Here is a 13,123-nt window from a genome sequence, read left to right as displayed (position 1 = left end):
CAGGACCTCCTCTTTTTTTAGCAGAGAGGGTCAACCTCAGTCATGCACTTCATCCTTTGTTGCATTTGCCTGGGTAGCATCAAACTATGGCTGTGAGTACACAGGAGAAAGCTTCTTTAAATACACATCAGCAGATTTGTTACAGCTAAACATGTATGCTTAGCTGTCCCGGGGGCATGATTTAATATTGCTGATATTAAATAAGAGTGTGAGAGTTAGATAACAATTGCAAGCTGAGTAGCAGCTTTCCACCTTCAGGAATTGACTACAGTTGTGGAAATGAGTCTTGCTGCTTCACCAGAGACCCCCATGGACAATGCTTCCTCAAGCTGGCCACTTCCGCTCCTGTGAAAACTGGAAGATATGTTTTTGCAGAGGTGTGAGCACATGTCCACAGGTATCTCAGGGTTGGAGTATGTTCACGGGTCTTCCTGACCACAGTGGTAAAGCCAAGCCAATGAAGAACCAGAACAAAATCGGTAAGTGGTGTTTGGGTGAAGGCCTGGCCCTGTTGGAAAGCTGGGATGGAAAGGACGTGTTTCTGGTACCTCTAGACTCCACTCTCTGCTCCCTTAACCCTCCTCTTTCAGACCCAGTGTTTTTAGGACATCAGGCTTTGGAGTTTCTTCCTGTCACAGAAGAAAATGGAGAGACCATGACTTTGAAGAATGACAGCTCCGGTTACACCCTGGCTTGGCCCCTCCCTGGCTGGGTGATCTTATTTTGTTCATCTTTTGTTTTAAAAACACTTGCCTAGCACCTGTCATATGTCAGGCACTGTTCTAAGTACTTTACAAGGAAAAATTTGTTTCATTCTCAACAATAACTGATTTAACTCTTATAACACCCCTATCTCCATTTTATAGACAAAGGCACTGAGGATCAGAAAGATTAAGTAACTTGTCAAAATCACTTGGCCAGGATTTGAATCCAAGCATTGTGTTTCCCTTGATCTATTCTGCCATGGCTAGTGACTCTGAGCAAATCATCGAACCTCCCTAAAACTCAGTTTAGCTCTTTGTAAAATGAAGATGTTAATAGTACTCTGGACAAGGAGGGATAAAAGTTTGTTGCAGGGTTTAAACGAGAAAATGTTAAGGATTTAACTGATTGCCAGGCATCTCATAAGTCAAACATATGATAAAGACATCCATTGGTGGGCATCATCTTTCATAAATGTATCAGAAAGAAGGAGAGACCCCTTCTGTACCCTCTCATGGTGAATCTGGCAGACCTGTGCCCACATAATCCTCTTGATAGTACCTCACCTTCACAGGTGCAAACATTTACAGGTTAAATGGTTCTGTTGTTCACTCAACGAATATTGACTTAAGCCCTGAACAAGAAATGATGTGCTACTTTGAGTGAATGAGTTGAACAGTATAATTCAAAGTAAAAACAAAATCAAGGAAACAAAAAACTGAGTGATATGTTATCTTTGGTTGCATTTCAGTTTTCATGCAGTTTTTTCTCTTCTTTCCTGTAGTATACTTGTTCTTTTCTCTTTGTACCGTTACGATTTTTAAATAACGTACAAAAAGGAATCAATATGAGACACTCGGATAAAAATGGCCTAGACAGCAAGCAAAGGAGTGAGGCTGAATTTCAAGAAGGACCGATATTTTTAGGATATAAAAAAAACTTAAATAAATAAAAACCAAAGATTCGATTGCAGGGAGATATAGATTTCACCCCCAATGCAATCACTAGGGAGCAGGGACAGGGAGACAAAATCACAGAGTGTGTGGCTATTCTGCAGCTGAGGGATAAATGACAGAATTGCCTTGGTCAGCTGAAGACAGATTGTTGCATTGTTCCATTAATGGTGTGTAACTTGGCTTTTCCAGACCTTTTTGTGGCAGACTAATCCAGCTCCCAATGAGCCTTCTTCCTTTTTTTGAAGGCTGCAAACCATATCCCTGAGAAGTGGTCTCTGCCACACATAGATTGCAATATGGAGAATTCTTCATTGAAGATAAATAGACTGGTGGGTAACATCTAAAAACACATAATAATTTTTAAAAAGAACCTTGGTGTAAGGGGGTAAATTATGCGGGAAGATCCCGTCTTTCTCCTGGCTTCATTTTAAGCCCCATAAATCGTTGGCAGACCTGCTCTTGTACGTGAGCATTTGCTCATGCTGTTTCATTTCAGGGGAGCGATGTGGACTTTCCTGTCCAGTGAATGTCACCAAGCTGCTTCAGTGCCTGACATTTCAGTACTGGAGTGATTTCTTTAGGTTATTCCCTTCACAGACCCTTGTTTAAACTGCGAAAATTTGGGGGTAGAATGATCACCACCCTATCAATGGATGTCCTACTAGGAGTTACTCTCCACGTTCTTGGAAGAGGTGGTGGCAAATGTGTGGATGCAGTGCTCTGAGTTGCAAGAGACTATCTTGGTGCTAAAGTATTTGGGAAGAGTTGACATTTATTTGGATGGCTTCTGAGCATCATGGAGGCTCTTGTGGCAAAGAAAATGTGTCAGGTATGGAGTGGGGGATGGGGCACATAAGGGCAGTGGTGCCCAACTTTGTAACAGCAGGATTCCAGTTGGAGAAGGTATAGGAGCATGTGTACAGTAAGCTTTCCAGTACTCCTCCCAAAAGAGTTACCTATTTGTGTATTTTGAGCAGGACCAGCCCTGTCTTACAATGACACAAGCAATCAGAGAAGAAAAAGGAGGTGGTAGAGACACAAGGACATAGAATTTAGACAGAGTTCTAAGTGCCAGGCCCAGCATAGCAACGACCTTGGACAAACTACCTATCTTGTTCAGACCTGAGTCTTCTTGTCTTAAAAATGGGACAAGTTTATGTCTGCCTTGTATGATTGTTGGGAGAACACAGACAACTAAGATAATAGTTCTGAACAGCACTTTGTAAACCGTATCGTGCTCAGAAACATATTCTAAGCACACCTATATTTGCACATCTTTCTCATGTCAGTGTTACCAGGCAGAGGCAACGCGGGGAAGCACCTCTCCTAACCCCAACCCCATCCAGCCTGGCCTCCAGCCCACCATGTATTTCTTCCCTTCCCTTCCCTTCTCCTCTCTCTCTCTCTCTCTCTCTCTCTCTCTCTCAAGCAGGATTTATTGAGAGGACAGAAAATCTTCCAGAGCTGGAGAGGACCCGAGCGAGGGGGTTGCCCTCACCATGTATTTCAAAAGACCTAAATCAGTGCATCTTGTAGGTTGCTGAGCTGCCCATGTTGAGATTATTGTGACCCTCTTGCTCAGTGCTTCTCAGCCATGGCTGAACTTTGGAATCACCTGAGAAGCTCACCAAAGCCACACCCCAGAGTAATTAAGTCAGAATCTCTTGGGGTGGGACCCAGGCGTTGGTATTTATTAAAGATTTCTCGTGGTTCCAAAGTGCAGTCAGGGTTGACAAGCACTCTTCTAGCTGAGCAATAGAGAAAGAGGATGCAGCAAGAGAATGAATTATTTACTCTTGCAAGGCGGGGTGGGAGTGGGGGCCAGGAGCAGGGAGGCGGTAAGGTAGATAATGCCTTTCCATTATTACACTGAGAAGAAGCAAATAGCCGACCTGGTAGATCAGAATAAAAAAAGAAATGATTGCCTGAGCCCGTGGGTTCGAAACCTGCCTGGGCAGGCGAGACCTCATCTCTACAATAAATCAAAAAAATTAGCCGGGTGTGGTAGCACGCGCCTGTAGTTCCAGCTACGTGGAAGGCTGAGGCAGAAGGATCGCTGGAGCCCAACAGGTCGAGGCTGCGGTGGCCGGGAGCGGCCACTGCACTCCAATCTGGGCGACAGAGTGAGACTCCAACTCAAAAAAAAAAAAGAAAAAGAAAAAGAAAAGCATTGAGTCAGTGTATCAAAGTTACTTATGATTACTTTAACAATGTAAAGTACAAATCTGGAAACTCCTCTTGTTCTCTTTTTCTTTCTTTCTTTCTTTCTTTCGTCTCTCTCTTATCCTCTTATCTCCCTTACCGTGCCCTTTTACTTTTGAGTCCTCTGCTCCCCCATTTAACTAAAGGGTTCTCAACTCCCAATATCAATTATGTCCACTTACAATATAGTAAGTTATTTTGGGAGTTCTGAACAAATATTGTCCTGTTCTTCTTCTCTTTCTTCTCTACCCCTCACCCAGTAGCATCCCTCAGCTTTCTTTTTTTTTTTTTTCTAGTCCTGCTTTATAGCACATCCCTATGTCTTGGGTCTCACGTGTAGGTGAGTGTGTGTGTCTTCTCCAGGGTTCCCTTTCATCTCTTTCTGCACATCCTAAAACCCTGTTTTCCCACCCACATATGCCTGAGCTTCCTCATCTGTCTCCCAGCATTTCCACCTACCTCTCTGAAGCCCCTGACTCTTGGTGGTTTTTTTTTTAAACCTACATTTGCTCATTCATATGCAGGCAAGACTGATGAATCAGAATGTCTGGGGAATGGAAATTCAGGGGAATTTTAATTTTCTGGTTACTTGACACTAGCTTGAAAACCACTTTTGTTTCGTGTTTTATTTTTGGGGAAAATGGTAAAATAGAAGCCCATAACTGAAGGAGTTTGTAGGGAATATCTGGATAAATCCTTCTAAAAGCAAAAGACAGAGATCAATTGCAGGGAGATGATTAACAGGTGATCCCAGGTATGTAACAGTACTAGGTCGCAGACCACAGCTCGTGATTTCTAGGCCCTGTTTCTCCCAGAACACCCACTCGACCTGCCCTGAGAAGCGTTCTGGTTAACCAGGACCAGATAAATGGTTGCATTATTTTTAAGTGAATTCTCTAGTCCCTTATAATGTCATCTGCTTATGAACTTCACTCTATATCTGGCCCCAGATGGATTTCAGTTTGCAATCCTCACATTTCTAGACCTTCCTGTTTCTAAGGTCTGAGATCATTTACCTAATTAGAATGTCCACCCTACTCACTAAACTATGCACATTGGCTTTTAAATTAGAGGTTCATTCCCATCTCAGAGACATTTGATTGGGGAAGGAAAAAGCACAGTCAGGTGAACTGGATTTGTTCTGACCCCAGAATACCTCCTAGAAGGAATATCAAGTTTCTCATTTTCCTTCTTTTTAATTAAATCTCCATCGTTAACTTGATTTGTTTTTTTTTCCCCCTGTTTGCTAAATGAGGTATCGCTAAAGGAAAAGTGGGTCAATTGAGGGTTCTGACTAGTTTTGTCCTAGTTAAAAATTCTGCCATATGTTCTTAGCAAAGCGTGTGTTAACTATAGGTCGTTTTCCCGATTAGCAACCAACCTGGGGGGTTTTAATTTGGATTCCTTGTTCCCTAGTAAGAGAAAGGAAGACTTAAAGGGAACAAGTCTAGGCGAGCCCAAAGCTAAGTCAGAGCAACCACTCCGTGCAAAGTTGGAGCCCAGCACATTGGGTTAGACGGCATCCTTACTTTACACCATTGAGCAGGTGTTTTCAAACTCAACACTCTTGACATTTTGGGTCAGATGATTCTTTGATGTGGGGGTTGCCATGTGCACTGCAGGTTGTTTGGCAGGATCCATGACTTCATCCCACTAGATACCAGTAGCACTTCCTCATTCATGAGTGAAAATAAAAAAATATTTCCAGGCATAACCAAATAAATGCCCACTGGGTGGCAAATGCGCCTGATTGAGAACCACTGCCCCAGTCCATTTTATTTAATCACCAAGATAGAAATGTAACTAAATCCCTGATGGCAACATGTGGGTCCCCCTGCTGTACCTTACTCTCTCTGAGTCCAGAATCCTCTGTTAAAAAGTTGGACTGAATAATGACTGGCCACTTCTTCCCCTGGAACCTTGTGAAAGGTCTCTTTGGTTGGCAGAGTCCTGCATTACCCAATTACCAATGGTCATGGCCAAAATTTGTGGATTTCAGCACTGTGCCATGGCATTCAGCAAGAATATGTTGTTGTCCATGTTTGTGCTCTGTGCCCAGTCTAGTCCTAAGCTCTTTGCAGGGTATAGGAGTGGGGGGGCAACCATTCAAGGAAAGAAGAAACAGGGTGTAGTGAAAAGGCCACCAAACCAAAAGCCAATGTTCCTGATCACTGTCTGGGTGACTTTGCATAAAGTTCTTAACCTCTGTAAGCTTCAGATTCCTCATGCAAAGATAAGGTTGCTAGTGCCCCCTCATATATTGTGATCTAGGTAAAGGCTCATATAACATTAACTGCTCAATACATTTTATTTTTCCATATCATTTACATTTCTGTCTAAACCTTGAGGATTAAATAGCCAGGCCCTTAACTTGGAGAAATGAACAAACAAACAAACTCAAAGGCCTTCAGAAATTGTGTTCAGTTGAGAAAGGCCAGGACATGGTGTCAGAAATAAGAATTTTGCCTTTTGAATCCTAGGGGGAAATAAATCAGAGTAAGGCATTTTTAAATGGAGAAATAGGTTTCTTAACCCTGATGTGGAAAACACCCTCAAAAGAATGCATTGCCATTTGCTGACTCTTACTACTAGACAGGTTACGCTCTGCTGTGGCATAAGGAACCAGAAAATCCCCAGTCTGCAAAGCATCCACACTCATTAATGCCTAAAAATGCCATCAGCCCTATCAGTCCCTTATATCTTAACTGTGACTGATTTTATCATATACTTTCCTGAGTAAAAATTTGATCTAGAAGGAAAAAGTAGTAATTAGTGCTAGAAGATAGTAAGTTATTCAACGTGGTCTGTTTGTCTGTGTGTGTGTGTATTTATATATGTGTGTGCATGTTTGTGTGTGTGGTTATATATGGTTTTGTGTGTGTGTGTGTGTGTGTGTGTGTGTGTGTGTGTGTGTGTGCAGGCTTGTGTGCGTAGTATTATATATGTAGGGATTGATAGGAATGTGTGTGTGTATCCCTAAACCGCTCTCAAAATAGATTTCAGAAGTCTTTTTAATAGTCCTAATCTAGCTAATTCCTTGTTATCAATAGCAGACTCAAATCAACCACCAAAACCACCCATCTAGAAGAGATAATTGATGCTTGTTTTGACTACTCTGAAACATTATGGTACTCATGTTCCAAAACAGATATAATTTCTCCTCCTTTGATAATCTTCTCTGTCATGGCGTATATGATGACTTTCATGTTACCACCAAATTTGATCCACCAGTGGCCCCCTCTACTGGACCATGCCAGATAAAATAGGTGTCAACTTAACTGACAAGTTGATTAATATAAGCCAGAAACACAGGTGGCTCTTAATCCCACCAGTGAGCTGTGTGCAGCAACTTGGGAAACTTGGGAGGAGCAACAAGTGGCATTTGCCCCTCTAATTACTTACACATGCCCATAAATGTATTGTTGATATTAAGTCACAGCAAATGTCTGCTTTCTTGAAGGCAGGAGGAAAGGTAACACACCCTTATACTTTGAAGAGCTTGGATGAATATTTTTAAATGGTTTAAGAAAAACATCTTCTTTTATTGAAATAACCTCTTCTTTGTGATGTCAACCTTGTAGCCTTGGGAACTCTCAAGGCTGAAGTCTTCATATCAGGGGCTGCCTTTTTCTCTGAGTGCAGCCAAAGGATGGGTTTCAGTTAACCCACTCCCTCTGGCCCAATCTAAAAAAATTACCATGGCTAAGGCTGGTGTGTGAGAGTCGTTTGTCATGTGAAAAGTCTTTTTTTCTATATCAATATTCGAAAACCCTCAATGCCACTGCTGAACTTTAATCAGCTGGGAAGGTACTGTAAATGGAGGGTCAATCCATCACAATGCCCAGGATGAGACGTGAATTGTGGCCTTAAGTTCTTTTCAGATAGCACAGGATAATGAGATTAGCTCCCTCTGCGGGAAGAACAACAAAAAAAGATGCTACATCTTTAAACATTAGATTCCCTTTTAAATGCTCAGTAGTTTCCTTAGAGGGGTCAGAGCAAGTTTCTTGAAGCTTAAAAATTAATTAATTTGAGAAAGAAAAGACTTCAAGTGTCACAAAACCTTGCTTAAAACCACCACTTTCCCTTATTCCTGCCTTCTCCCTCCCCTGCCTTTCTCCAGAGCAAGAGGTACATGGCCATAAAATGATGTGAGTTAAATCCCTCTGCGTGGAAAACATATTTGCTTGCCTACAAAGACACACAACACAGACACACACAGACACACGTACACACAAGGGAAGCACACAGCTTCCCATGGTCATCATTTGCTGCTAAGGTCTCAGATTGCAGATCCCTCTTTCCATGGATCCTTCATGAGATTTACACAGACTTGAGATCTTCTACATATGTGATGTTTAGTCATGCTGGGGGCAGGTAGCATAAAACAAAGCATGATCATCCTCTCTTTTTCTCATGGCCACATTGAAACAAGAAGGGCGAAAGAAAAAAATGTCTTGGGGATAGGAGATAAACTAGTTTCCAACTTTCATATTTCTATGGGGTAGCAGGGGACCTGTGGTTCGGATGTGTGCCCGAAGGACTTTGCTTCTGGAAGCTTTCCATAAAAGCCACCCACACATTTCTGTTGTGCACCAAGCCAGAGTAGCTTTGAGCACAGGACTCCTGTAGCCTTCCCAAGAGGAGGCTAAGTTAACGGAATCCAAGGAGTCCTCCTTCGATGGCCACAATTTGGGAATTTTTTTCCAAAAAAAAAAAAAAAAATGCTGTCTTCTAGCGGGGATCTCCTTAGTGGGGTTTAATCATAGACAAACAACCCAGAGACAACCCTATTTCTGCTACCCCTGCCCTCAGTGTGGTATGCTATTTCGAACGGCACCCTCAAATGACCATACTTAGACTCAATCTCAAGCCCCCTCCTCAAAGTTATCAAACAAAGCACCTCTCTTCTAGAACATTAACAGTCTGAATGGGTGTTATGTTCATGGTGTGTGTCCTAATGTCATGTTGTAATTATAAACAAAGCAAGATGAGGCTTCTTGGTTAGGAAGAATGAACGTGTGTGTGTGTGTGTGTAAGAAGCTGTCTCCCAAGACTTAACATCTTAAAGACTTTTGCAAGACTTCTCTTGAAAGAGCTTCTCAGAAGCAGAATTTTTAGGCATATTAGTTTCTCCATATGCAAAGAGAAACCTTCCACCAATCCTTAGCTTAAGGAAACCTTCTGGTGATGCCACTCTGCATTTCAAAAGGCTGATTTTGTCTCCTAAGGTTGGTAGCTGGAGGCATTTGCATTTGGGGGGATGGTAGCTTATGTCTTTTCCCCACCCCTCTTCCTGCTATTTGGGCTTCTCTCTTAAAAAAAGAAAAAAAAAAAGAAAAGAAAAAAAGAGATGCCAATCTTTAGTATCACTTAGAGGAGGGAGAAAAAGACTTTGAAACACAGGCAACATTGGTTCAGTTTTCACCATCTGCCATCCATGACAGTTTATTTCAATCATACAATTGCTTAATTTGTCATCTGATGAAGGACTCCTCTGTCCTCCCCTTTCCCTTCCCTGCACCCACCAACTGCCACTACCACCACCTCCTCACTCTGTAGTTCAATAAAAAACTGAAATTTCAGTGGGGGACCTGAAAACCTATGAGGGGTGGGAAGGGACAATCCTCCATCAACACACACAAAAGTAAAAGGCATAGGAGTAGCAAGCATCACAGGAAAGGGCAATCTGAGAAGAGGCAGCTTCGGGCTAACAAATTCCTCTCATCTCGGTAATAAGCAAACACCGGATCAAACAATGATCTTTTCCCACCCCACCCCACCCCACCCCACTCCCATTGCTGCTGCATCATATCTGCCCCTGAAGCCTCTCCCTGCAAGTCATTGCCCTGTAGGCATTGGTCCTGAGGTAGCATTTTCTCTCATCTCCCATGGAAACTAGGAAGGTGCTATCATATCATTGCTCAGGAGTCTAAGCTTGTTGCAGTCTTAGCAGTGTGCATGGCCTTTGGCACTGAACATTGGGATTCCACCTTTTTTCCGTCAGCCAGACCATGGGGCAGGAGCTGGGGGACTCGCTTTAACATGGAAGGTACAGGAAAGGGCACACACACATGCTAAGTCTGGTGAATCAAACCCACAGGAGAATTACGAACATGTGCCATTTGGGGGTGAGGTTTTGAGTTGATTTGGAAGACGGTTACACTAAGTGCAAAAATGTTTCTTGTTCATGGGACAAACTGTCTGGCACTGCCTTTTAAAAGCCATTTGCAATGATCTCTGCCTTAAAGGTTGAGCAACGATGCCCAGCCCTTAGCCCGCCTCTCACTTGCCTGAAGATGGTTAGATGGTACTGCCCCCCCACCCCAATAATATAAAGGGTCTTGCTGGTTTTCTTTTCATTTTTGAGTCCTTACTCATGGGTGGTAAGTTAACCTGAAGCATTAAACTGATAAGCTTTGTTTGCCCTTCTTAAAATTCCAAACTGAATCCGACTACTCTGCTCCTGGATTTGTAGATCTTTGCCTCTGGCCACCAGACAACTCCCACCACCCACCCCCCTGACCCCCAATGCCGCCCCAAGGAAACCTGAACTGTTGCATCTCTTGTAACACAGGTAACAATTCATTTAGGTTACACCAGTCTATAAAAACTGTAAATGCTATTTTATTTTAAACATTTTAGTTTACAAAAAAAAAAAAAAAAATCAATGATTGGTACCTTTTTACACTCTCAGATTCCTGAATATGGACAGATCTTCAAAGGGAGGAAGGAGTTCTCATATGAAATTTAAGATAGACTGTCCTGAAGGTTGTGGGGTGGGACTTTTGTTGTGTTTTATTTCGTTTCTGTTTGTTTTTAAGACACAATAAAGCTAAAATGTCAAGTCTCTGGGAGAGATCCCCTTAAAGTTTCAGTCTAGGAGCGCATCGGAGCACGCACAAGGAGACCCCCGCCTGGCGCCCGCCGGCCCGTCCCTGCCGCCCAGGCGTATTTGGTAGCGCGCGGGTGGAGAGCCACTGGGACAATCACACCTCGCATTCCCTCGCGGGCTGCTGGTGGCAGGTGCACGAGCCGTACTCGTTGATGATCACCAGGGCTCCCTCAATGTGGTTGGGTTTGTAATCAACGTAGTATTCCTGGGCAGACATGGCAGCCATCTGATGCATGGTCTGTTTCTGCTTTTGCTTCCTGCGCTGCGTGACAAAGCACTGTCTGAGCTGCCTGAGGCTGGCAGGGAAACACTTCCAGGACACGTAGAGCACCAGGACCACGATGAGGAAGGAGAAGATGAGGGCCATGGTGCCGGTGACCACCTTGTGGATCTGCACGGCGTTCTCGGCGTGCTCGCCGCCGGGGAGAGCCACGGTGGCCGGCTCGAATGTGCCGTCGCGCGGCCCCTCCCCGCCGGCCACGAGCGTGGTGGCCGGGCTGGCGGGGGGCCCCAGGTCACTGCGGTTGGTGACTGCCGACAGCAGGTGGCCGCTGGTGGGCTCGGCCCCATCCTCGCACAGGTGGAAGGCGTACACGGCGTCCAGGACGTCCTCGCCCTGCGCGTACTCGGGGCTGGCGCACTGCAAGTTGCCGTCGTAGCGTCCCTGGAAGCTGCCGAGCCACGAGGCCAGGGCGCACACGTTGCGCCCGCAGTCCCACAGGTTCCCGGCCAGGGTGATGCTGGTCAGCGACTTCCAGGAGTTGAGGATCCGGGGCTCGACGTAGGTGAGGCGGTTGGAGTCCAGCTGCAAGGTTTGCAGGTACGGCACGGTCTCGAAGACGTGGGGCTCCATGTACTCGATCTCGTTGCCGGACAAGTCCATCTTCTCCAGGTTCCACACCCAGTCCAGCGAGCTGACCACGATGGCCACCTTGTTCTTCCGCAGGCAGAGCGAGTGCAGGGAGATGAGGCGTGGGAAGTGGGCGAGGTTCACCTTGACCAAGTCGTTGTGCTCCAGGTGCAGCTCGGTGAGCTTGAACAAGCCGGCGAAGGAGTTGCGCGCCAGGCTCTTGAGCTGATTGTATCCGATGTCGAGAAACTTGAGGCTGCGGCAGTCCTGGAAGATGCGCACGGGCACGAACTGGATGGCGTTGGCCCGCATGTGCAGCGTGGTGAGCTTCCGCAGCCCGTGGAAGAGGTCGGGCGCCAGCGCCTGCAGCTTGTTGTACGAGAGGTCCACGCTGCGCAGGTTGGGCATGGGCCGGAAGGTGGTGTTGGCCAGCTGGGTGATCTGGTTGGAACTCAGCGTGAGTTCCTTAACTCGGCGCAGTTTCTGAAAGGCGTCCCCCTGCACCGAGCAGATGTGATTGTGATCCAGATAGAGCCACGTGAGCTGCATTAACCCCGTGAACTGGCCGGCGCGCAGCTCCGAGAGGCCGTTGTAGCGCAGGGACAAGCCCAGCAGGCCGGACAGGTTGTGGGGCGTCTCGGTGAGGTTGAGCGCCTCGCAGTACAGCAGCCGCCCCTCGCACCGGCACAGCTGCGGGCACCCGCTGGGGGCGGCGGGCAGCATCTGAAAGCAGGCCCCCAGCAGACACAAGACCACCCCCGAGGGCCTCCTCAGCAGCCAGTATAGACAGAGACCGAGCAGCAGGAAATCCATTAGCGAGAATCTTTCCAGAGAGACTGGAGAATGTCCATTGGAAGCGCTCGGTCAGAAATCTACATCATATTTTATTCCGAGGGAGGGGGAGCGGGGGAGGGGGAAGAAAGGGCAAAAAAAAAAAAAAAATCAAATAAATATCCAGTAACCAAGAAGGACCCCCCCTCCCCAAAGCCACACGTTCACCTCTAAGCATGCAGAAAGCCGGGCAGCATAGAAAGTTCACAGCCACGGAAAGATCAAAGAGATGGTGATTTGGTCCATGTTAGATGCTGCAGCAAAGAAAAGGGAGGGGGGAAAAAAAATCTTCGGGAAAGAATTTAATTAAAAAGTGTCTTACCCACCCTTTTCCAGAGAGTGACAACCTCCATTCAGCTGCTCCCTTTGTGTGCAGGCTAATTATATGCAGGGCGAGAGAAGACCCCTCTGTGTTCCCGAGGCAGCCCCGGTCCGCGGCCGGCGGATCTGGCAGGCGCACAATGTCTCACTTTGCTGCTGGGCTCGGGGCTGCAAGGGCGGCCGGCGGCGAGGCGGGGAGGCGACTTCCAGGACCCGCGAGTTTCCCAACTACGTGCCGGACGGAGCCCGGGCTTCGCCTTCCCGCCGCCGTCCCCTCCTTCCCCTCTGCAGGTCGGACTGTGACGCGGCGGGGGGAGCCAACTCCAAACTCGGGGCGCGCGGCTCCCCGGGATCTGCCAGCCCGGT

The 13,123-nt window shown here is 46.1% G+C and overlaps 2 protein-coding genes across 4 annotated transcripts in view; one reads left to right on the top strand and one right to left on the bottom strand.

The window, feature by feature from the left end:
- The window catches only part of LOC103250289 (catenin alpha-2), a gene marked incomplete at its 3' end in the record, with an annotated part of 499,717 nt that overhangs the window by 367,798 nt on the left and 118,796 nt on the right, over positions 1-13,123 (top strand). The gene's annotated exons all lie outside the window — the stretch shown is intronic.
- LRRTM1 (leucine rich repeat transmembrane neuronal 1) lies at positions 10,470-13,123 on the bottom strand. Of its 3 annotated transcripts, none has more exons than XM_008048878.1 (2): positions 12,763-13,123; positions 10,470-12,477 (listed from the first exon to the last, which is right to left on the bottom strand). In XM_008048878.1, the coding sequence occupies exon 2, from the start codon at positions 12,416-12,418 to the stop codon at positions 10,850-10,852; it is 1,569 nt and encodes a 522-aa protein (XP_008047069.1). In that variant the 5' UTR covers positions 12,419-12,477; positions 12,763-13,123; the 3' UTR covers positions 10,470-10,849. The 3 variants fall into 3 exon arrangements, with proteins under 3 accessions (XP_008047069.1, XP_021563625.1, XP_021563624.1); XM_021707950.1 differs by having other exon boundaries at positions 12,759-13,065; XM_021707949.1 differs by having other exon boundaries at positions 12,605-12,773.

The sequence above is a fragment of the Carlito syrichta genome, unplaced genomic scaffold (genome assembly GCF_000164805.1).
Source record: "Carlito syrichta isolate Samal-C Ts95f unplaced genomic scaffold, Tarsius_syrichta-2.0.1 Scaffold127890, whole genome shotgun sequence".
Classification (NCBI taxonomy): Eukaryota; Metazoa; Chordata; class Mammalia; order Primates; family Tarsiidae; genus Carlito; species Carlito syrichta.
Note: the sequence above shows the minus strand (reverse complement) of the source record. Positions and strands in the feature narration are given on the sequence as shown.